Source organism: Ambystoma mexicanum, chromosome 9, assembly GCF_040938575.1.
Source record: "Ambystoma mexicanum isolate Mex_15411 chromosome 9, UKY_AmexF1_1, whole genome shotgun sequence".
Classification (NCBI taxonomy): Eukaryota; Metazoa; Chordata; class Amphibia; order Caudata; family Ambystomatidae; genus Ambystoma; species Ambystoma mexicanum.
In genome coordinates this window covers 1,537,599,590-1,537,625,002 of record NC_090931.1, presented here as the reverse complement: position 1 = coordinate 1,537,625,002, position 25,413 = coordinate 1,537,599,590, and the positions used below count along the sequence as shown (strand labels likewise).

General features: G+C 48.4%; 1 protein-coding gene across 4 annotated transcripts in view; it reads right to left on the bottom strand.

Moving 5' to 3' along the window:
- LOC138489469 (zinc finger protein 436-like) overlaps nucleotides 1-25,413 on the bottom strand; it is a 246,579-nt gene that overhangs the window by 197,294 nt on the left and 23,872 nt on the right. For all 4 annotated transcript variants that reach the window (XM_069617200.1, XM_069617201.1, XM_069617202.1 and 1 more), the window contains exon 2: nucleotides 13,461-13,587. In XM_069617200.1, coding sequence (XP_069473301.1) covers nucleotides 13,461-13,587 — 127 coding nt within the window. The remainder of the gene's footprint in view (nucleotides 1-13,460; nucleotides 13,588-25,413) is intronic.

The window sequence follows — 25,413 nt, the reverse complement described above, 5'->3', positions numbered from 1 at the left end:
TGTAACATTCAAGAGTCTCAATAAACAACTATTAAATGTGGACATCCCTCAGCCGGGTTCTCATTTGCCAAATACACAGTTCACTTTGCTTCATCACAATGCAGGATTTACTTCCCTTAGCTTTTCCCTTGGTATCCCTCAGTCGGGTTCACACTTGCCTTAGTTCGCAATTTTACAGTTCATCAGAAAGCGGGGGTTCCCTTCCCCTAGCATCCTCTTGGCATCCCTCCATCAGGTGCACACTTGCCACAGTTCACTAGACCCCTTAGGTTCTTTTCTTACCCAAGTCTGTGTCTCAGCCCCCAGCCAGGCTTCACATAGTTCTATTCACACAATGTTCTCGAGGGTGTTATTGGTCACCCTAATTCGTAGGCATCCCTCAGTCAGGTTCACATTTGCCCCCAGTAACACTGTTCTCTTTGTTTCCTCAGCATCTCAAATACTTATGATTGTACATGGGGTTTGAATGACCCTCGTATGACCACTTTGACACCTCACACCAGCCTCTCCTAGGGCCTCTTGGTATTTGTAGTTTCAACAAAGAGCACCAGCCAGAGCCCTTGCAATGAGTGCCCACGTGGCGCCGGACCACTCTGTTGCTGGTCCTTCACTGTGTTTTCTAAAAAGTTCAATTACACACAAGTTCTTTATTCATATAATGTTGCCGTTGCAACCTTGGGCTCAACACAGTCCAGTTTACTATCAGCTCTCTCTGACTCACCGTCTGTGCTGAACATGTTGGTGTTTCTTGTCTCTGGAGTCAAGGACGTTACCATGGCGGCAAGTGCTTCTCCCCGCCTTGGCTATCAGTGCAGGAGGGCCCCGTGCACCATCGACATCTGTCACACCACACGCCAGCTGTAGTTCATGGTCTTATGATTCCTTTTAAGGAGGCTTTGTGAGTGTGGGTTGAAAAGGCACTTCCCTCCTTGTCGTCCGTTCAGGTCTCTCAGCTTTTCTCCTCTGTTTGAACTGCCGTCCTGGAATAGCTGCTTCCTCATGCGTTTGGCCTTGTTCAAAGTGTGTTCTCGCACTCTGCCTTTTATCCCTGTGGGGAAACGAAAGGGCAGTCAGGTGTGTTTAGTTATGAGCAATTGCCCGATTCTGCCTGACCCTTGTGTTGGGACATGTCAGGTAAACGGCTCTGGTGTTAGTTTGTTGTCTATCACAGTCTGAGAAAGTGTTTGTGTCGTAAAAGGGGGGGGGGGTAGAGTTTCTAAGTAGCCTACTGGGTATGATGGGAAAATGTGTCATAAGGAATTATATTCTTCATCCTAGGGGGGTTGGTGAATTTGGAAAGGTGAGATTTGTAAGGTTTGTGAAATGAATAGAGGTGCTGGTGTTTGGTTAAAGCAGACAGGGAATTTGTGAAATAACAATCAGAGGGACAGGGAGAAGAATGACTGGGAGTATTCGGCAAGGCAACAGGAAAACAGGGATCCTGGGAGATGGAGATTCCCAGAGCAATGGGGTTTGAGTTCCTAATGGGTTAACCATAGGCGGAGCAGTTGTTGGATTCTGGTAAGGGAGATTCATTGGGTGAAAGGGTGGTTGTTCTGGAACAGCCTATAAAAGTCTAAGGTACTTCATCCTCGTTTTCTCCCCTGGTGTAATACTGCGTCTCACCTGGAGCATTCCCTCAAGCATAACCCGGGGTTCCCCTACCCAGGTGATCCTCCCTCGCTCGTCCACCCCCAGGGTTGGGATCTGAGAGTGAATAAGAGAATCCCTGGGTCTACTTGGGAGAACACCCTCAGGTTTCTCACACAGGGGAACTCAATGCATCCACACAATACAGCACACCCAATTACAAAAATTCAGTTATTTATTTTAGACCTTATGAACACACTGGAAATTTAATCTAACAGGTAGTATTTCACACAACACTCATGCAATATTATCAGTTTCTCCTGATATATTTGTATATATACAGTCACCATAGGTTCACTTAAATACCTTCCGGTAACTCAATCAAGTAAAGGAGGGAAGTAAGTTAAGATGCAGTAAATGATGGGAAGCAAACACAAGAACAATATCCTACAATGAGAGATTTAAACCCTAGATGAATGGGCCCTTGTGCCCAAAGGTCACAGGGTCAAACACAATGGGCCTCATTCCAAGATTGGAGGCAGTCATGGCGCTATTAGCGCCATGACTGCCTCCAATAACGGTACAGAGTCCGCCCTGGTTCGATGGGGACTTACTGGTCTATTCCGACCTTTGCGGGACCGGTAAGTCCACATTGAAAATGTCAATCCCCATTCCCATTTGAGCCCCCATACTGTTCAATGGGAATGGGGAAGGCGCTAATAACGGCGCTAATAACGGTACCGTAAATTACGGTACCGTTATTAGCCCTGAAGTCCCTTTGCGGGTCCCGGCCAGAACGCCTGGTCAGACCAGGCGTTTAGGACGGGACCCGCAAAGGGACCTCGGAATAGGGCGCAAAGGGATTACCGGCACCGGTCTCCCTTTGCGCCCACCTCGGAATGAGGCCCAATGTTTCTCATCAATATCAGTTCTCTTTAGAAATGATGCAATGGGTCGTGGGGCAATTAGTTTCAAATTCTTTCAAAGTTATTCAACAATTTACCAGAGAAAAGTTAAGTGTTCTCTTCTCTTCCAGACCCACGGCTAGCCCAGGTCCAGGAATCTTGAACCAGGTTCGATGAATAGAGGTGAGTGGAGGGGAGACAGGAGACAAAGCAACTTGTTCCCAATGTTATCCGATGGAGGACGGGGGAGGGGAGGAGAACAGGCACACTGATGCTTCACAGGCTGCAGGAAGCAGGATTCAGTGACGATCACTGTTTGCAAGCACCGATAGGTGGCCTTCCATTTGCGGTCACAGATGCTGGTCGAGGACAGGTTCCGTTGTGTCTGGAAAGCTGAAATTCGGGGAGAAGGTGTGTTGTTGCAGCAGCTGGCGACCAACAAAGCTCTGGCCGTGAAAGTGGAACAGCATGGGCTTTGGCGAAGTAACCCACGAGAGAGCTGGTCAGTCCAGGCACACTTCCAAAAGATCTGGATGGCTGGATCCTCGAGAAGACATTGAGACTACTTGGTCCCACTAGTCCAAGGGTTGAAGTACGCCTCAGGGGCTTCGGAGATCGGGCAGAGGAGCAGGGCTTCACCAGGCCAGACATTGGAGGGTACGCAGGGCCACTTCAGGAGGCACCTTTGGATTTTCAGCGAGCTGCTCTTCTTCGAGGGATTCTTGGCGCCAACATAGATATGAAGAAACTGCTGCAGGAGTCCTTCTCTTACCAAAAATGTGAGCTGGAAGCAAGTCCAAGTCCACCAATGGTAAGGATCTACACCATTAAAACAGACAGACACACGCACGCACACACACACCCCTGCCCCCCCCCCTAGCCTTAGAAAGCTGCCCCTTTGCCAGGCAAGTGCATGACCTTATTAGGGATTTCCTAACTGGGAGGGCAGGAAGAAGGTCAAGCAACATACGGCCGAAGAACAAGCGGAAATCTCGCGGGACTGCCATTTTAGGGCACTAGCCATGTTAAGTACAAATACACAGAAAACACGAATGTGCACACCACAAATATTACAAAAAACGGTATACATATAACTGCTGCCATCCGCTTATCTTTAGGCACATTTAAAAGTAACCAAATATCCCATGTGCTAAAAGCTACCATTTGAATGAATTTGTTGTATTTTATATATGCTTTTACTGCAGATCAGCAGGAATAAAGCTGAAATTAATGAATGAAAAGCTAGTGGGATACAACATTATCCCCATTGCACTGCACTCTAAGGTGCTGTGTGCAATGTCAAAAAGTACAAGAACTAAAAAGGGAAGCAATGTTTCCTAGTAATGACAGTTTCCCTATAACACATGAGCAAAAGGCAAGGGGAGTAAAACTGAAGGCTTTACTTCCCTTCTAAAAGCCAGGACAGGATAAAAACCAGAGCAAAAATATCAATTTATAATAATCATTTCATATGTATATAGCTATGATACAAAGAGCTTTACATACATTATTATAAAAGGAATGGGGTGTTCTTAGAAAATTATGGGGGAAAAGTTGCAAAAAGAAAATCTTTCCTAACATTGCACACAGGAAAGTTGGTGTCTTAAGCTTTTTGGTCTCATCTCCCCAAGACTTAGAAATAGAGTCCTCAGCAGCCTCTTATGCTTTCCTTCTGGCCGTGTCTCTTTCGTTGCCTGAGATAAAGCCCTCAGCAGCCTCTTATGCTTTCCTTCTGCCCGGTCTCTTTCTGTGCCCGAGATATAGCCCTCAGCAGCCTCTTATGCTTTCCTTCTGGCCCTGTCTCTTTCTGTGCCCGAGATACAGCCCTCAGCAGCCTCTTATGCTTTCCTTCTGGACTTCTCTCCTTCCGTGCCCGAGATACAGTCCTCAGCAGCCTCCTATGCTTTGCTTCTTGTCTTGTCTCTTTGCGTGCCTGGGATACAGCCCTCAGCAGCCTCTTATGCTTTCTTTCTGGTCCTGTCTCTTTCTGTGCCTGAGATACAGCCCTCAGCGGCCTCTTATGCTTTCCTTCTGGCCCTGTCTCTTTCTGTGCCTGAGATACAGCCCTCAGCAGCCTCTTATGCTTTCCTTCTGGACTTCTCTCCTTCCGTGCCTGAGATACAGTCCTCAGCAGCCTCCTATGCTTTGCTTCTTGTCTTGTCTCTTTGCGTGCCTGGGATACAGCCCTCAGCAGCCTCTTATGCTTTCCTTCTGGCCGTGTCTCTTTCGGTGCTTGAGATACAGCCCTCAGCAGCCTCTTATGCTTTCCTTCTGCCCGGTCTCTTTCTGTGCCCGAGATATAGCCCTCAGCAGCCTTTTATGCTTTCCTTCTGGTCCTGTCTCTTTCTGTGCCTGAGATACAGCCCTCAGCGGCCTGTTATGCTTTCCTTCTGGCCCTGTCTCTTTCTGTGCCTGAGATACAGCCCTCAGCAGCCTCCTATGCTTTGCTTCTTGTCTTGTCTCTTTGCGTGCCTGTGATACAGCCCTCAGCAGCCTCTTATGCTTTCCTTCTGGACTTCTCTCTTTCCGTTCCTGAGATACAGCTCCCCTCAGCAGCCTCTTATGCTTTCCTTCTGGTCATGTCTCTTCTCTTTCTGTGCCGGAGATACAGCCCTCAGCAACCTCTTATGCTTTCCTTCTGGTTTTCTCTGTTTCTGTGGCCAAGATACCCCAGCAGCCTCTTATGCTTTCCTTCTGGTCTTCTCTCCTTCCGTGCCCAAGATACCTCAGCAGCCTCTTATGGTTTCCTTCTGGTCAGGTCTCTTTCCGTGCCGGAGATACAGCCCTCAGCAGCCTCTTATGCTTTCCTTCTGGTCATGTCTCTTCTCTTTCTGTGCCGGAGATACAGCCCTCAGCAACCTCTTATGCTTTCCTTCTGGTTTTCTCTGTTTCTGTGGCCAAGATACCCCAGCAGCCTCTTATGCTTTCCTTCTGGTCTTCTCTCCTTCCGTGCCCAAGATACCTCAGCAGCCTCTTATGGTTTCCTTCTGGTCAGGTCTCTTTCCGTGCCGGAGATACAGCCCTCAGCAGCCTCTTATGCTTTCCTTCTGGTCATGTCTCGTCTCTTTCTGTGCCGGAGATACAGCCCTCAGCAACCTCTTATGCTTTCCTTCTGGTTTTCTCTGTTTCTGTGGACAAGATACCCCAGCAGCCTCTTATGCTTTCCTTCTGGTCATGTCTCTTCTCTTTCCGTGCCGGGGATGCAGTCCTCAGCAGCCTCCTATGCTTTCTTTCTGGTCTTCTCTCCTTCCGTGCCCAAGATACCCCAGCAGCCTCTTATGCTTTCCTTCTGGTCATGTCTCTTCTCTTTCTGTGCCGGAGATACAGCCCCCAGCAGCCTCTTATGCTTTCCTTCTGGTCTTCTCTCCTTCCGTGCCTAAGATACCCCAGCAGCCTCTTATGCTTTCCTTCTGGTCATGTCTCTTCTCTTTCTGTGCCGGAGATACAGCTCTCAGCAGCCTCTTATGCTTTCCTTCTGGTCATGTCTCTTCTCTTTCTGTGCCCGAGATACAACCCTCAGCAGCTTCTTATGGTTTCCTTCTGGTCAGGTCTCTTTGCGTGCCTGGGATACAGCCCTCAGCAACCTCTTATGCTTTCCTTCTGGTTTTCTCTGTTTCCGTGGCCAAGATACCCCAACAGCCTCTTATGCTTTCCTTCTGGTCTTCTCTCCTTCCGTGCCCAAGATACCTCAGCAGCCTCTTATGGTTTCCTTCTGGTCAGGTCTCTTTCCGTGCCGGAGATACAGCCCTCAGCAGCCTCCTATGCTTTGCTTCTTGTCTCGTCTCTTTGCGTGATTGGGATACAGCTCTCAGCAGCCTCTTATGCTTTCCTTCTGGTCATGTCTCTTCTCTTTCTGTGCCGGAGATACAGCCCCCAGCAGCCTCTTATGCTTTCCTTCTGGTCTTCTCTCCTTCCGTGCCCAAGATAGCCCAGCAGCCTCTTATGCTTTCCTTCTGGTCTTCTCTCCTTCCGTGCCCAAGATACCCCAGCAGCCTCTTATGCTTTCCTTCTGGTCAGGTCTCTTTCCGTGCCCAAGATACCCCAGCAGCCTCTTATGCGTTCCTTCTTGTCTTGTCTCTTTGCGTGCCTGGGATACAGCCCTCAGCAGCCTCTTATGCATTCCTTCTGGACTTCTCGCTTTCCGTTCCTGAGATACAGCTCTCAGCAGCCTCTTATGCTTTCCTTCTGGTATTGTCTCTTCTCTTTCTGTGCCGGAGATACAGCCCTCAGCAACCTCTTATGCTTTCCTTCTGGTTTTCTCTGTTTCTGTGGACAAGATACCCCAGCAGCCTCTTATGCTTTCCTTCTGGCCCTGTCTATTTCTGTGCCTGAGATACAGCCCTCAGCAGCCTCTTATGCTTTCCTTCTGGACTTCTCTCTTTCCGTTCCTGAGATACAGCTCTAAGCAGCCTCTTATGCTTTCCTTCTGGTCATGTCTCTTCTCTTTCTGTGCGGAGATACAGCCCTCAGCAGCCTCTTATGCTTTCCTTCTGGTCAGGTCTCTTTCTGTGCCGGAGATACAGCCCTCCGCAGCCTCTTATGCTTTCCTTCTGGTCCTGTCTCTTTCTGTGCCGGAGATACAGCCCTCAGCAGCCTCTTATGGTTTCCTTCTGGTCAGGTCTCTTTCCGTGCCCGAGATACAGTCCTCAGCAGCCTCCTTTGCTTTGCTTCTTCTCTTGTCTCTTTGCGTGCCTGGGATACAGCCCTCAGCAGCCTCTTATGCTTTCCTTCTGGCCGTGTCTCTTTCCGTGCCGGGGATGCAGTCCTCAGCAGCCCTTTATGCTTTCCTTCTGGACGTCTCTCTTTCCGTTCCTGAGATACAGCTCTCAGCAGCCTCTTATGCTTTTCTTCTGGCCCGGTCTCTTTCTGTGCCTGAGATACAGCCCTCAGCAGCCTCTTATGGTTTCCTTCTGGTCAGGTCTCTTTCCGTGCCCGAGATACAGTCCTCAGCAGCCGCCTATGTTTTGCTTCTTGTCTTGTCTCTTTGCGTGCCTGGGATACAGCCCTCAGCAGCCTCTTATGCTTTCCTTCTGGCCGTGTCTCTTTCCGTGCCGGGGATACAGCCCTCAGCAGCCTCTTATGCTTTCCTTCTGGCCGTGTCTCTTTCCGTGCCGGGGATGCAGCCCTCAGCAGCCTCTTATGCTTTCCTTCTGGCCGTGTCTCTTTCCGTGCGGGGGATGCAGTCCTCAGCAGCCTCTTATGCTTTCCTTCAGGTCAGGTCTCTTTCCGTGCCGGGGATGCAGTCCTCAGCAGCCTCTTATGCTTTCCTTCAGGTCAGGTCTTACCCAGGGTAACACTTGTTAGTATCTCGGTTAGTGACACCCCGTGCAGGGCCCTGGGTGGATTGCCCTGTTCATTCATTTAATTCATTAACTGCCATGATTAGCTAGCCCTTGGCACAGTGGGTCATGATTGGGTATTTCTCTCACAAGCCCCTTCTCTGGCAGATATTCTTTGGCATGTTCTAATTCCCCCATGTGTAGCGGATCCTCGTACCCTTGCAGTTTAATTTGTCCCGGTTCTGAGCAGCAGTGGACCTAAAGAGCCCATCGGCCATTTTGACTTCAGGCGGAACACAACTAGCAGCATTGTGACTCCAGGATGGCATGCAGTGCATCCCTGTTGGTGGGACTGTCTGCAAGCACTCACGGAGAAGTGAGCACAGTCATCAGTCTGCATTGAGGTAGCCAAAGGAGAACGGCTTTCCAGTAGGCTAAAACGGATTATCTGTGCCTGAGCTGCTCTGGCCTGAAGGGGTTTTCTTGTAGGGAGAGTACCTACCATTTAAAACCAATGGGAAAGTGCCACTGGAAATCCACATACGAATGTGATCTTCCCATCAAGGGGCGGTGGGTCTTTTGAGAAAGGTCAAGTGCCTACATCAGTTGTCACACTGCAGGACTGGCAGGGTGCTGGTGGCTGGAAACAGAGCTTCCTCCTCCTCCTCCTACCTGATGCACATCGATATGGGCAGATCTCGATTAATGTCGCTATGTGCTCTGAGAAAAGGCCACTGTGCATAAGAGGGGTCACCCCGCTGGGAAGCAGGTGGGCCGAAGGGTCAGCCAGTGCATCATTAGAGCAACCCTGGGGCCGCTAATCCCCACCTGTTAATGCAATGCCAGTGGTATGGGGCGGGCTGGAAAGGCTCTGGGCAAGCTCTTCTATACAGCCTCCAGGTGGCTCGTCACATGGTGGTTGGGCATCTATGGTCACCAGAGGCCCACCAAGCCCATAAAGGAGGATTACCCAATGTGACTCTGTCACACTAATCTCTGATTACTGTAAGGAGGACACGGTATCAGAAGCACGACAAACACAAGGAATTGAACTTTGGAAAACACCTATTCTAAACCTAATTGCTAACAATGGGAGCAAGCTACGACCATCAAAATAAAGAAAACGCTGTCCTAGTCATGTCGTATCAAAACAAAGATGGCCTATACTAAAAAAAACGATTGTGAAACCCTACTCTATATGACAAAAGTGTGTGGGATGATGACGTATATAACAAAAAAACGTGCATAGCAAAAATTAAAAGGTCCAAGGGGTTCGGTAGTTCAGGACTGCTGAACGGTAGCTTCCCCTGCCCCACGTTTCAGCACAGGACAAGGCAGAACAGGAGTCGAGCTTGGAGTACACTCGAAGTTCATGGCACATGGAAGCAGTCCTTTACGCAAGGCAGGGTTTCCCTAAGCAAAGTCTCTCTTTCAATGTCGATTAAGAGTCTCTCCACTGGGAAATATCCTGCTGTACAGTTCACATGCTTTAGCATTAAAAACAATTAATACTTCAGGTACCCCTCCGTCGGGCTCAGGCCTTTCTTTTTTCCTTAGGACGTGGACTTCTCTTAGCCGGCTCAAGTCCATGTACATTCTCATAAATGTCTCCCCTTGATCAAGCGCAAGCCTCCTCACCTTAATGAAAACAAGTTCAAAGCCTTTGGATTTTGCAACGGGTTTTGCTGTGACCTTTGCATGACCACTTTGATTTTAGTTCATTCAGTTCAAAGCTGGGGTTTTGCTGTGACCTTTGCATGACCACTTTGATTTTAGTTCATTCAGTTCCGCACTCAAAGACGCCCAGACAGAGACCTTTGACTGGACACCCAAGATGCCGGACCACTCTGCAGTAGCTTATCCTGGAGTCTTTTTCTGTACCTCGGCAACTCCCTCTTGCCGCTTATCCTTCACTCGTACCTCTCAATATGGCCCTTTCAAAAAACCATTCACATTGCAACAATCTTGCGGCTCGTAGCCTTCGCTTCAAAGCGCATCAGTATCTCACAGTTCCTTCCACCTCACCGGTTACACAAAGCTGCTTGATCAACGGCTTTGTTCCTTGAGCCAAGGATGATACTCTGGCAGCTGTAACTCCTCTCTATCTCCAGCAGACGTGCAGGAGGGTTCCGGATATCGAGCACAGATTACAGAGCCTTGCTCAGTATTCTTGCTAGGTTTTGCTTGTTCTGTTCGCCAACCATTCGAAAATAGTTGAGCACCGTACAATGGAGTAAAGGGCCCCTCCCCTCTCACTGCCCTGTTCGGGTCCGACACTTCTCCTTTGCGATACTGTTGCCACCATGGAAGTTTTGCTCGTCTGTGCCTTTTGCCTTTCTCACTGTGTAATCCTATGCGCTGCCTTTTATCCCAGTGGGGAAGGATAATGGGATTCAGGTGTGAGTATTTATGGGCAAGTGCCAGATTCTGATGTTGGGACATGTTAAACAGACTGGCTGGGTGTGAGTCTGTCTTCCTCCGTCCGTGTAACAGTGTTGTGTGTGAAGGGGGGCAGGGGTAAAGTTCCTAGGTAATATAATGGGGAATCAGAGAAACTGAAGCGGGGATACCACGTCTCACCTCCGGGTGCTCCACTCCTACTCCCCAGGGACCCCTCACCGGGGTGATCTTCCCGCAATGGTCCACCCCGAGGAACTGGATCCAAAAGTGATGGCCATGTCCTGGCCACCTGGATGACAGATCCCAAGGGACTAAGAGGTGAGACACCCTTGGGTGTCTCACATTACCCAATGTGACTTTAGCACACTAATCTCCGATTACCCAATATGACTGTCACACTAGTCTCTAGCCAGAGCCCTTTAATTTCTCTTCTCAGCTCAGCTTCCATCTCTGGCAGGTAATGACTCTCCCGACAGTCTCTTCCATAGAAGTATCTGGGAAATTGAACCTCCTTTCTAAGTGAACAATAGGGCTCGACTCTGCCTCTCGGGAGGATAGCTCAGCTGCAACGTGCTCGCCTTGGACATGGAGCCACACAGGCTCGATCCCCGGGTCCGCGCTTAGAAACCTCTGGGTATTAAGAGCGTTATAAATAACCTATCATATCATATCTATCACAATCAATTCTGGGAACTTGACCTGCAATTCCAACAATGCAAGTTTTCAAACAATGATCCCCCAGTCACAAATTATCCACTCATTTCTCCACTTCAGACAGCTCCAGGAAATCAGACTTCAATTCCCAACATACATTGCTTTGCCACTCCATGCTTCTCACACCTTTCTCCAAGTTTGTCCTTTGCACCTTACCTTGGTGTCTGTCTCCATGCTCGCTCTCCTCTCACTGCTGTCATCGGTTTTTCTGTCTGGTCTTAGTATAGCCCCTCCTTTGCACCTTACCTTGGTGTCCGTCTCCATGCTCGCTCTCCTTCTCTCACTGCTGTCATTGGTGTTTCTGTCTGGTCTTGGTATAGCCCCTCCTTTGCACCTTACCTTGGTGTCCGTCTCCATGCTCGCTCTCCTCTCACTGCTGTCATTGGTTTTTCTGTTTGTCCTTGGTATAGCCCCTCCTTTGCACCTTACCTTGGTGTCCTTCTCCATGCTCTCTCTCCTTCTCTCACTGCTGTCATTGGTTTTTCTGTTTGGTCTTGGTATAGCCCCTCCTTTGCACCTTACCTTGGTGTCCGTCTCCATGCTCGCTCTCCTTCTCTCACTGCTGTCATTGGTGTTTCTGTCTGGTCTTGGTATAGCCCCTCCTTTGCACCTTACCTTGGTGTCCGTCTCCATGCTCGCTCTCCTTCTCTCACTGCTGTCATTGGTTTTTCTGTCTGGTCTTGGTATAGCCCCTCCTTTGCACCTTACCTTGGTGTCCTTCTCCATGCTCTCTCTCCTTCTCTCACTGCTGTCATTGGTTTTTCTGTTTGGTCTTGGTATAGCCCCTCCTTTGCACCTTACCTTGGTGTCCGTCTCCATGCTCGCTCTCCTTCTCTCACTGCTGTCATTGGTTTTTCTGTTTGGTCTTGGTATAGCCCCTCCTTTGCACCTTACCTTGGTGTCCGTCTCCATGCTCGCTCTCCTTCTCTCACTGCTGTCATTGGGGTTTCTGTCTGGTCTTGGTATAGCCCCTCCTTTGCACCTTACCTTAGTGTCTGTCTCCATGCTCGCTCTCCTTCTCTCACTGCTGTCATTGGTGTTTCTGTCTGGTCTTGGTATAGCCCCTCCTTTGCACCTTACCTTAGTGTCTGTCTCCATGCTCGCTCTCCTTCTCTCACTGCTGTCATTGTTTTTTCTGTCTGGTCTTGGTATAGCCCCTCCTTTGCACCTTACCTTGGTGTCCGTCTCCATGCTCGCTCTCCTTCTCTCACTGCTGTCATTGGTGTTTCTGTCTGGTCTTGGTATAGACCCTCCTTTGCACCTTACCTTGGTGTCCGTCTCCATGCTCTCTCTCCTTCTCTCACTGCTGTCATTGGTTTTTCTGTTTGGTCTTGCCCCTTTAACCAATTCTGCATCTGTGTGCTGGTCCTGGCTGCTTTCTTCACTGCATCGCCCCTCTCCTCGGCTCTTCATCCTCTGGATTTCTAAGGCTGTGACGGCTGTTCTCTCCAAAGTGAATGTTTGGCACAGAGGGCTGGCCCATCGAGATGTCTCTCATGCCTGTCTATTTGGGGGAAGTTTGTCCTGTGGCCGCAGTCCTTAGCAACACCCTGGGCATCCTTGGCACGGCTCGCTGCCTCAGTCTCGTGCATTGGCCATTGTTCTGCATATTTACTCTTAACACAAACTTCGGGTCCTGATTTGATAAGTGCACCCTAGCAGTTTACAGGACTATGGCATGTTCAGGAGTCGAGCTCCTGCAGCCGACCACTCACTGGTTTATTGCTTACATTCTCTCAAAGGGCCGCAGTGCGTCACAGGGCCGCAGTGCGTCACAGGGCCGCAGTGCGTCACATGCCAACGTCCATAAATAAAGACTCTTGTTGCCATGGATGAGTCTCTCGCTTGGTGGGGATGTCATCACAGTTATTTTGTGGTATTGGTTTTATTGAATGAGAAATGCGACAGAGCTGCATGTAGTAAGGATGGTGCTGGAAAATTAGACAATCTCTGCGCAGTGGGGGGGAGGGTAGTGGGGTGAATTGTTTTTGCCTGCAGAACAGTTACTCATTTTAACCAAAGCCACAGTTGTGATGTTAGGGTTGTAACCCAACAATGCTTGTGATTATGCTACCCGCATAATGGTTACATACCTTCATTCTTCCCACTGTTGGATTGGTATACACACATTTCATCGAGTGATTTTTCATCGCCAATTTTTTCATCGCCAAAAACCCTTTTTTTTAAAAAATAAATTTGGGGAGGGGTGTTTTATAGGGGTTGGGGTATGATTATTAAAAAGTAAGGGGGATATTGGGGGGAGGAACAAAAAAAAAAACAGGGTTTTTGGCGATGAAAAGTCCCACGATGAAAAATCATTCAGTGAAATAACGTAGAACCGTTGGATTACAATTTATTAAACATCAACCAAAGCACACCATGTATCTCTTGATCGAGAAATGAGTGGATCATTACCAACAGTAAACAGTTTAGTTATGGCCAGCACATGGAGGGTGTGGCAGTCTTACTATTATTAAGATGAAAGGACCCCCTTAGGAAAGTCTGAGATAACCAGGCAGCCCTTTCATAGACTTTAAAACCACATTGCTCGAGATCAGGGGTGTAACTTTACCCAGAGAGAGCAGCGCTTGGTGAACTTCCTTCATCACATTCCTGTAGAGTTCCTTCTGCCACTCTTTCAAAACCTTCCAATCCTCTTCTGAGAAACAGGCAGGAGTGTCACGGAAGGTGAGCTGCACCTGGAACAGAATACGTGACATCAATTATGCACCATTTCCAGCCAATGAAATACAGTAATGAATGGTTGTCCATTCATATAAAATAAACATATCATCCTGTTTTCTACCTTCCCGCACTAAATCCTTGCATCTTACTAACAGCAGCAGTACACCATCTGCAACATTTCATTAAAGTGCTTGCGTTTTGTTAAAGGCTAGCCTCACAAGGCAGCAATGGCATGTTGTGCCAGAATCAAAAAAGGGTTCATTATTGTGTAGCAGTAAATGTCAGCCCCGGTGGTCCCGTTCTTTCATCACCAGGGCTTTACGTGCAGACCCTGCAACTCGAAAACCATACTCGCAACCCAAAAGGACGCCAGAACTGGCTCTCTGCAACCTCACTGGACTTCTGTGACGCACTCTTTAGACACAGTGTTCACATCCTGTGGGTCAGCCAATGCGCCCATCCCCACTGGACTTCTGTGACGCACTCTATAGACACAGTGTTCACATCCTGTGGGTCAGCCAATGCGCCCATCCCCACTTTTTCTGTGACGCACTCTATAGACACAGTGTTCACATCCTGTGGGTCAGCCAATGCGCCCTTCCTCACTGGACTTCTGTGACGCACTCTATAGACACAGTGTTCACATCCTGTGGGTCAGCCAATGCGCCCATCCTCACTGGACCTCTGTGACGCACTCTATGGACACATTGTTCACATCCTGTGGGTCAGCCAATGCGCCCATCCCCACTGGACTTCTGTGACTCACTCTATAGACACAGTGTTCACATCCTGTGGGTCAGCCAATGCGCCCAATCTCATCTGGGGCTTCTGTGACTCACTCTATAGACAACTGTTCACATCCTGTGGGTCAGCCAATGCACCCATGCTCACCGGACTTCTGTGACGCACTCTATAGACGCACTCTATAGACACAGTTCGCCCAATCTCATCTGGGGCTTCTGTGACTCACTCTATAGACACAGTGTTCACATCCTGTGGTTCAGCCAATGCGCCCATCCTCACTGGACCTCTGTGACGCACTCTATGGACACATTATTCACATCCTGTGGGTCAGCCAATGCGCCCATCCTCACTGGACTTCTGTGACGCACTCTATAGACACAGTGTTCACATCCTGTGGGTCAGCCAATGCGCCCATATTCACTGGACTTCTGTGACGCACTCTATAGACACAGTGTTCACATCCTGTGGGTCAGCCAATGCGCCCATCCTCACTGGACTTCTGTGACGCACTCTATAGACACAGTGTTCACATCCTGTGGGTCAGCCAATGCGCCCATACTCACTGGACTTCTGTGACGCACTCTATAGACACAGTGTTCACATCCTGTGGTTCAGCCAATGCGCCCATCCTCACTGGACCTCTGTGACGCACTCTATGGACACATTATTCACATCCTGTGGGTCAGCCAATGCGCCCATCCTCACTGGACTTCTGTGACGCACTCTATAGACACAGTGTTCACATCCTGTGGGTCAGCCAATGCGCCCATACTCACCGGACTTCTGTGACGCACTCTATAGACACATAGTTTACATCCTGTGGGTCAGCCAATGCCCCCATCCTCACTCGCTTGCAGATGCTTCCTGGGCACAGACTGGGACATGGTAGGCTACTGCATCTTTATTCGAGACTCACTAAACCCTTAGCCCCAGATTTAGTGCAAGCCATCCCCAATGGCTATATAACAGAATGTATTAATCACGCCACTGGATGCGTGACACTAATCTATAGGAATCCCCTAAAACGCGTTAGGACTCCTCATCTGCTCACTTTAAACTCAGAATCTAAAAATTGTCACGTTTTCTATTTTTTCATCCTGTACTCTTACATTCCGCTTCTCGACCATCCTTCCAGAGGGGGGGTTTCGGGGGGGGTTCCCTTTTCTCCACAACTTACTGATGCCATCACTCAAATGTATCTCTCAGTTGGTCCTTCACTAATCCTTAGTGACTAATATGTGCTTTGCTATTTCGAGACGTCTTTCTCCACTCAATGACATTTTCACCAGTGCTGGTCACATCCTGGATGCCACCTTCTCGCCTGTTGACAGCATCCCAGATGTACAGTTGTCCCCTATTACCCGTTAAGATCATAGGGCTTTCTACTTTTGTATAACTGCCCCTCCTATACCTACCACTCCCCCTATCCCCACTGCGGCCTCCCTTCCTCTCAACAGGAATCGTATTAACCATGCTGGTCCATGGCCTACCAACCAGAAACTTTGCACCGGTGCAAATGCAAAGGTGCACGGTATTAGCACTGAGGAAAAGTTTGTCCAGGTGCAAAAATGCATCAAAAATCTACCTTTTTCGCACTGTCTCTATTGTGGCCCTGGTGCTTAGACCATGTAAATCTGCATTTTTCATGGGTTTCTAATAATATGTCCCAGTGTTTTAAAAAAAATTGGGCAAACTTTGCCTTATAGCGAATACCATGCAACTTTGCACTTGCGCCGGTGCAACGTTTCTGTAATCTGGCCCCAGGAAACCGCTTTACCGCAGCTCTCATCACATAGCCCAGTCCCCAAACAGTGTGTAAAGCCTGTCACTCTGCTCCTTCGTTTACCTTCGAGTTAATACTCTAAAAGCTAACTGCCGATAACTAAAGCACAGATGGATTTGATAATCTAAAAGGGCCACAGCCATTACAAAGAGGAAATTACCACAGCTATGAAAACCTAGTAGCCAGAGAAAAAAAATCAATGCTGCCACTAACTCCATGAGTGACTTATTTCCTATTACAAAGGAGATGACCACTTCGCCTAAGTGGCATAACACAAAATGGGGGGCAGGGCATGTGAGCCATGCAAAGGCCCTCCCCCTAAGCTTGGCAACAAAGCCCGATCCGCCACACTCCAGGCCGACCTGGGCCACCACACATGTTTAATGAGAATGATGATCATGATGCCGCGCACACGGGCACACGGCACAAGGCTGTGCTCGAGCACCTTGAAGCATCTTTGTACTAGATGGAATTACCAAAATAATATCTCAGACCAAATAACCAGACTTTAATCTCAAAGAAGTAGAGCAGGCTGAATAGACACTCATCAACTCGATTCAAGCAGGATCACACTATTTTTTCAGTCATACGTAGTTTATATAATGCTAGATGCGTCATCTATGATGTCATCCTATGCGGCACACCGCAAACCCTATTGAGGGTGGGATTGGATTAGGGAATAGGTCTACATATAGAAAATACGCGTGTTAGTCCGTCATCAGCAGTCTCTTGTCTGCGAGACACACCCTCAGCTAACTCTATACGCGTGGTGCAAGAAACTCGTCATAGCAGAGAACATGCCAGCAGAATAATACTTAGCAACAGTGTATGTAAAAGTGCATGGCAGGCTGTTCCAATTGGTTGGCAACCCAAATCTAAGCTTGGACATTTGGCTCGCTAGCAGCACATACATGGAAACGAAACACAGGTGCTTAGAGATGCATCCTTTCCTTTCCTTTCCCTTTTCAATTAGTCTACCCTCTCTCATCGGTAGGTCTCGTGCCATTGTATTCTGTTTGACGGCTGACCTTGCCAGTCTGCACCGTCTCAGGCATTCGAGGGAGTGTAGGCACAAAATTATCTTAGCTTCAGACTTCATGAATAGCCCTTGTTTGCGAGCTCTTCGTCACGTGTTATGAGACCATGAGATTGTCCAGATCAACGGTGCATTTAACATCACTTGATTCAATTATGCTGGGTGCAGTTGTTCCTCTTGGCCTTTAGAGACTTGCTCACTCTATCCCATATTAATTTCATGCCCTTTTTAATTTTCCAATATTTGGCATCCGTAAATGTTCTTGTTCCTCCTAATCTTAGGGAAATAGGTCCTTGCACATGATCTGCTCATAGACTCCCTTTGTGCTTATTCTCCATCTCTCCAAATAGCATCCTTGGTTCCAAGCCAATGTACTCCTCTATTTTGCAAGGGAAAACAACGTCTTCATCATCATCATCTTTCCACATTTCCTGGGCTCATATTTTGAGGTATTTGGGTTGATTGACATAAGCCGTTGTCCATCTTCTTCTAATGGTTGTCCTATATGTTGAATATATACCTCTCATAAGCAAGCTTCTATGTATTTTTTCTACCTTGTGTTTCAGCATATTTACAGTTATTGGCCAGTGAGTCACTTAATTCTTATTTGTGTTCATAAGTACTGCATCATGGGGTACATCTTTCTCTTAGTGCTTCAGTTACATCGTCATTCTTAAGTATTTTGATATTGTTTTGTCATAAGTACTTATGTCCTTTTTAGGGCATTCTTTTGCCGTCGTCCGACCTTGTTTGAAAGCACATTCATTCCGTTCATGGCTGCATTTAGACAGCTCGGCAAAGTGCACCCTTCTTGATAACTTTCCTCCACTATGTCGGCTTGCGTGTACACTCTGAAGGATTGTCCGAGTACATATTGTCTCTTATATACTCCACGAGGTGTAGAATCATTGCAAGGATTCAGGCATGGGTTCCCCCATCATGGCTCTTCGTCCGTCATCCCAATATGATGGTGGCAAGGCGGCGGAGACTAGGGAGAAGACAGGTGCCTCCTTCTCTACAAGGTACTAGCTGAAAGATGTGAATATGTCTTAATCAAACCGTACACCTTTCACCTAGCACAAATAACAAGGTGTTTGTGGCTACAGAGAACCCTCTTTCCATCAAGAAACTTTTTAGAATAATGGGTTACAATAGTGCATTATACAACACACTTTGGGTAAAAAGCCAGACAGTTTGCAATCAGTTTTTTAGGGTAATTCCAATCAAAAATCCAATAAACGCAACTCACCAGCAGTGATATGATAGGATAGGTTATTTATAACGTGCTTAATACCCAGAGGTTTCTAAGTGTGGACTTGGGGAATCGAACCTGTGTTGCTCCGTGTCAGCTTGTTTACAAGGCGAGCATGTTGCCCCTGAACTATCCTCCCGTGCACAGGAGAATTTCTCAACGCATTTTCATGAAGCCGCTGCTTATAAAATATGGCAGTGCCATGCTGCCTCGGGCATGGCACCGCCACGGCCCACAGTGTCTTACCTGGCGGATTTAACCATGCTGGGGCCTGCTGTGTCGGGGCACTGGCGGGGAGGGCGGCAGAAGCCAGCTCGGCCTGATCGTGGAGAGAAGGGCGGTGGGAACACCATGGGCGCCACCATGTTCTCTGCGCGTTGCATGTGCGAGAGACCAGCACCACACTTCTGCATAGGCTCAGAGAACTGGACGCCGGGGAATATCAACCCCACAGATGAGGACCCAGACGCATCTTAACACATTCAATATGTATGAAGTCTGCCTGCCTGCATACTGTGCTCAGTCCTATGGGACCTCTCTTTCCTTCCTGGTCTATGCCCTCATTCTTACTCTGCATCCCCTTTTCTGCTCCAGTTTCCTTCTCTTGCTCCTATTCTGCCCGCCTTGCCTATGCCCCGTCTGCCTCCTCTTGGCTGCTTGACCTGCCTCGCTCCAGCGGCCATCCCCCTGGTTGCCGCTTCCAGTCATCTTCATACCAACCTTTCACCTCACCATTCTACACACAGCTTCCCCGCCACACTTTTTGTTGTTTCTATGTCAAGTTAATTTGGGGAGCTGCACCATGGCGTGGGGAGCTGGCTTTCGAGCGCCTGTCCTTAAACAGCTCGTGGAGGGAGGCTCGGGCGCTGGTCCTTCGCCACACTTACAGCCTAAAAGGGAACTCTGGATAGCATTGAAAGGTCGAAACCTGGTTTTCCCTGCCGAGAGCGATTGTCATGACCAGAAGCCCAGCAGCGATGAGACCAGGAACTTGACAGGTTAAGACGCCCACAATCTCTTGAATCCACGGAAGCCATACAGGAGCTACAGGACCTAAGACTAGAGGCTGCCTCTCTGAAATGAGAAAACGCTGTTCTCAGAGGCACCATGAATAGAGATCCTGTGATTTCCTTGGCCGAGAACACAGTGCCCATACTACTTCCTTCAAACATGATGGTGATCATATGTATGGAGTTTTGTAATCACTGTCAAATTCAGTTTCAATTCAGGCCTCATCACTTCCAACATTGTAAGGTCAAAATTGGGTTAATCTTGAGCAACCCAATGAGCCCTGGCATGGGCTGCCCTGTATATATCAGCTAATAGTCTGATTTTGGGGAATTTGAGAAAGCCTTCCTGGCTGTGTTTCAACCGCCCAACCTGGCAGCCACCAGCCAGAACCAGACCTTGAATTGTTTAGAATATCAGTGCCCCTTCGAGAGGCACCCGCTCCAAAAGCGGTTTTCATCACAGTCATGAGCATTATAATGTTACTGTTCATGTACAGTAATGGCTGGAAAGTTTGAGCTCTAGGGGCCAATGCGCCACACTGTATCTATAATAGGTGAAAGATGTAGGATTTGTCTAAAAAACATACTCCTATCTTTCACCTAGCGCAGCATGTGCCACGCACCTGTGGCAGCATAATCATTATGGAATTAAACTAAATGTGAAAAAATCAAAAGTGATGGCAATGTCCTCGGCGCATAAAAAAACGAATCGGCTCCTTTAAATGGAGGATTTAGGATCAAACATTGAGGTGGTAGAGTTGTTCATCTACCCAGGGATAGTGATAAACAAAAACATGAGTGAAAAGGGCCTGTGTATAGCACTTAGGAACAAAGTGAAAAACCGTACAACACAGGGCGCTGCAATCCACAGAAAATATGCTAGCTTTTCGATGTTTGTTAGTTTGTTTCTTTATTTGTATTGCGCTCCAGACCCGGGGGTATCAGGGCGCAGAGGTTACATGGAAGTGCACCGCTTAGTTACAGGATAAATTATACCTAGTACATACATAGCAAGGAAAGGCACAGTGAAGTTACAGGAGGCTTACAAACAGTGAAGGTGATATCAGAATACAAATCGTGCACAGAGCAAGGAGTGAAGGTGGCAGACCTTACTGGTCTGTTGACTTAAGCCAGTTTATGCAGTTATGTCTAAAGTTCTGGTACGATTGCTCCGCACGGAGTGATGGAGGTAGGAGTTCCAAAGCTGGGACGCTCTGACCGGAAAGCTACTACCCCCAATCTTGGAAAGTTTGAATCTGGGGATAGTGAGGCAATTGGAGTCCATTTGTCTTGAAAGTCTACTGGAGGTTCTTCTGTGAAATCTCTCTGCGAGATAGATGGGTGTTGCCTTATTCAATGATTTATGAATGAGCAATGCAGTTTTTAATTGGATTTTAGCAAAGGTAGAGAGCCAATTGTTTTGTTGCCTAGTCTCAGATACATGCTCTCTCCTGGCTATGCAGAGGGCCGCTCGGAGGGCATTGTTTTGGACTGTTTAGATTCTCCTAGTGATATGTTTGTTGGTACCGATGTAAAGGGCATTACAGTAGTCCAACCTAGACAGGATGAGGGCTTTAGCCAATATGATGCAAATGATGTTGGAAAGAAATGGTTTACCGGTTCTGATAAGTTTACAAGTGTAAGCAGTGGTGGAAGCCAATGCGTTAACTTGTTTGGAGAAGGAGAGAGTGGAGTCGAGGTACTTGAGCCTTCAGGTCGATGAGGGCGGTTTCAGAAGCCTGATTGGCGAGCCCCTAAAAGGTGATGTAGTTCCAGGAATTTCTGAATTTGTAGATAAGCCACCTTATCCAACATTTTTAGGAGAAGGGGCACTGTCTTGATAGGCCAGTAATTAGTGGAAATAGATGGGTCTAAGGTTTGTTTTTTTTAGTAATGGGAGCACCCACTATTCTTTGAGGTTGCTGGGCATAGTACCGGAAGCGAAAGAGGCGTTAATGAGCTTGGATATGAAAGGAGCCAAGTCCCTAGCTGCATCCTTGATGAGCTAAGCTGGACAGATGTCGCCCTGACAATTAGAGGGCTTGAGAGATTGTATGATTTTTTTCAACCTCTAGAATAGAAGTTTTAGAAAATTTAAAACGAGTAGGTGAGGTGTCTGAGCTCAGCGGGGGGGCATATTGTGGGGAGTTGGGGTGGTTAAGGATGCTTATTTTGTGCTCTTTTGTTTTGGAGGGTAGTTACTTTGTTGGTTAGGGCATCATGGGTGTCAAAGCACCAGGATTTATCTTTAATGCAGGAGTCTGGCGTGTGGCAAGGAGTCTCCAGTTCTTTAAGGATCGTGAATAATTCCTTCATACTGGAACTGGATTGTGAAATCCGGATATTATATGATTCTCGTTTGGCCAGGAAAATTTCTTTTTTGTATAGAGAGGAAATCTTGGTGAGTTTGATCCTATTTTCTTCAGAGGGGAGTAGTTTACATGAAGCCTCACTGCTTCTTAGTCGTAGCTCTTTTAAGTGAGGGGTGAACCACTTATTCAGGTGGGCTTGGAGCTCACTTTGTCTTGATTTAAGTGGGGCGATGGTATCAAGTGAGGTTGTCATAATATTATTATATTTGTCGACAAGCATTCCAGGATCGGTGCAGTCTGGCAGGGAGTTGAGGGTAGGAAGAATGAGCGGCAAAAGTCTATCCACTGCAATATTCTTTGTTCCTAGTTACAATAGGTGGAGTGGATAGTGGGGGTTGGGGGTGGGGCTGGTTGTGGAGAGAGTAAATGACAAGAAGGAACGGTCCATCCAGACTTGCGAGGAGATTGCGGTGATGTTCGCGATGAAGTTGTAGTTTGCCACCCAATCGAGTATTCTCCCTTTGTAATGAGTAGGTACGTTGATCCTCTAGGTAAGGCCCAGTTCCAAAAGGATGTTGGTGATTTTAAGGGCATGTTTATCTAGCGGGTCATTGAATCCCAAGTTAAGGTCACCTAGTAATAGTACTTGCAATGTATTTTTGAGGTTATTCGAGATAATAGTGGAAATGTCCTGCTAAAATGGATCAATGGGGTCTGGGGGTCTATAGATTAGATAGATGGTCAGAGACAAGGAGTTGGCTAGAGGTAATTTGGCTGCGAGAATTTCACAGCATTGCATGTGCCACCAGAGATCTCGCATTTATTAGTGCCCCTTGAGCGGGGTGTTAAGGTGGTCAGTGACTGATAAGTGTTGGATATGGGTGGATACGCTCTTGGGTTGTTCTGCAGAGTGAAGCTTCAGGGTGACGGGGATGTGTGAGCGTTTTTTTGAAGGTTTGGCATATTGTGAATTTTGGCTGGAGGTGTGATTGTAGCTGAGGTGGTCTGGGCTGGGCATAGATCTAGAACGGGTGTCATGACCAGTACCTCCGAGAGACACTGCAACCCATCACTACGGACATCACTGGGGACTTTGGGACATAAGAAGCACCCTGACAGGATTGAAACCCCGGGGAGATCAAGGAAGGGCCACCTGGACCCTGTCCTGGCGCCGCTGTCACCAGGCTGATAGTGAAGGACTCCAATATAAACTCAGGAGCCTGTTAAACAAAACCAATACAGGCTGCCAACAGGCCCCGAACATTTTTAACTGCTGACTCAGGAATGGGTGTGGCAAGCATGGGCATGGCAGACAGAACGTGCTCCAAGATCTTTGGTGTGGCAGGGCCTGGCTATATAAACCCCACCCAGGCTTTGCCAGTCGCTTCACGTTAACCTGCAAATGGCATCACAACGCTCTCTGCTGAAATCCGATACACGGAAGGAATTCCAGCAATCAACGTGCACGTGAAGGCACCTGTTTACCTGAATACTTACCCTGTGACCCTCGGCGCCTGCAGCGGACCCGCGCCACTCACCATCTCGCAGTACAGCTGATTCAGCCTCCAGCATCGTCTCTGATGTTCCACGCCTTCGATCTTCTGCACAGCGGTTCCGGGCACCTATGGGAGAAAAGGAGAAAGAAAAGCAAACAAGGTTAGTTCAGTGAAAAGGAACTCGCGAGCAAGGCTCTCTCACCCGACTGCAGCATACATACCTCTCTCAATAACAGCTGAGATTTGAGCGTGTCCAACGCCTCAGGCAGTAGTTTTCATCTGCGCTCTTGCTGTTCACACTTCATCCGACATCCGGAGCCTGTTGGAAGGGAATGGACATCAGTGTTGTACATAAGGTACATCTGAGAGGACAAGGGAACGAAGAACAGGGAAGGAACGAACCGTGATCCTAATTGCACTCGAACTGTACCCTTCTACACAAGGGCATTAGGAAAAACAAACAGACTTATTAACAAAGTGCACAGGAGCAAACACCAAGCACTTACTGGGCAAAAGAACATTAGGAAACAGAATTACCAAGTGCACAGAAGCACTACAAGGCGCTGCCGCAGCAGGACTGCACAGCTGCTCATTATACCGGATCAGTGGAGCAACTCAATCCAACAGAACATTGCACCCCTGCCAAGACAAGCGGTAAGGAGAGCACATAATTAAAATCTCTAAGGTGAGCAGCCACGTCATTGGGTAACAAGAAAATCATATCCGGGGACGCAAGGGAAAGGTCCACCAGTGAAGATGCAAGCCCCTCTTATATTTCTTCAAGTTCTCATGAGGAGCCGACTCCAGGCCAGTCCTAGAAAACAGAAGTGCACAGGAGCAGGCCAGTCCAGGAGACACAACCACGCAGGAGTAGAACTGACCACGCTCGACGCCCCCGCTGAGACAAGGTGAGCATAACAGAATGTGAAGCCTCTCTCGAATCTCTGCCCGGGTACCATGGAGACCACAATCCAGCTAGCCCAGTTGTTGGTGGATTTGCGGGCCGAATTGCACGCTGCGCGGCAAGAAACCAACGCCCTGAGAAGGGAATTCATTGTGAACCAGTAACGTACTGAAGACCTAGCTAGACAGCTCCTGCAGACGCAGGCGGGTCAGGCCCCGCTACCAGATTCTGCTTCATCCTCCTTGGTCCCGCAACCTACACCAGTGCAAGTGGTACTCCCAGGCGCAGTACCCGTGGCCCAGCCTGAACGCTTCCCAGGGATCCCCAACAAATATGCAATTTTCATGAACCAGTGCCGTCTGCACTTTTTATGTCAGCCGGGGCTTTCCCCAATGACCAGTCAAGGGTTGCCTTTGTGCTTTCATACCTGGGTGGCAGCGCAGCGGACTGGTCGATCCCTTTGGTTAACGGAGACGATCCATTGCGCCACGATTTTGTCGGGTTCCAACGCGAATTGGAGAAGCTGTTCGCCCGCCATACCAGAGGTCAAGCCTTAGATAACAAGCTGCTGTTCCTCCAGTCAGGATCTGCTGTCTTATATAGCCACCTTCATCCGACTTGCAGCCGAGACCAATTGGGCCGAAGAGAAGAGAACAACGCTCTTTTACCGGGGCTTGCGGGGAGAGCTGAAGGACGTCCTGGCCCAGGTGGTGAACCCTCCTGAAGCCTGTGCGGAGTACATCGATCTGGTGGTACAACTGGATCACAGACTGCAAGATCGAAGGACTGACCGAGCCCGGTCGGAAGGCCGAGCAGTTTACGTGCGGCCCAAGGGGAGCACGGTTCGGCAAAGCGAGACACACCCATAGCCCTTGCAAATCAGAGGACTGCCGAGCCCTCTTACCAAAGCTGAAAGAGAGAAGAGAAGGCAACAACAGCTCTGCTTGTACTGTGGTAAATCAGGACATTTCCTTCGTGAGTGCCCAGTGAAACCACCGAGGAAGACAGTAGGAGCCACCGACATGGAAGACACTGAGCCCGGTGTGGGAAACTCCAACGCCCGACAAGCGTAGAGGTCCGCTTGTCGAGCAGAGAGAGGGAATCTTCACAGACCTCGCACCTAGTCATACCGGTCATTCTAATTAACCAAGACCAGCCGTCCAGAATGCACGCATTGGAAGCGTGCGTGGACAGCGGCGCAGTCAGCAATTACATGGACAAGGATTTAGCAGAAAAGATTGGTCTACCCCTTCGTCAGAAGGTAACAACGGAAAATGTAACGGCGGTGGACGGAACCCAACTA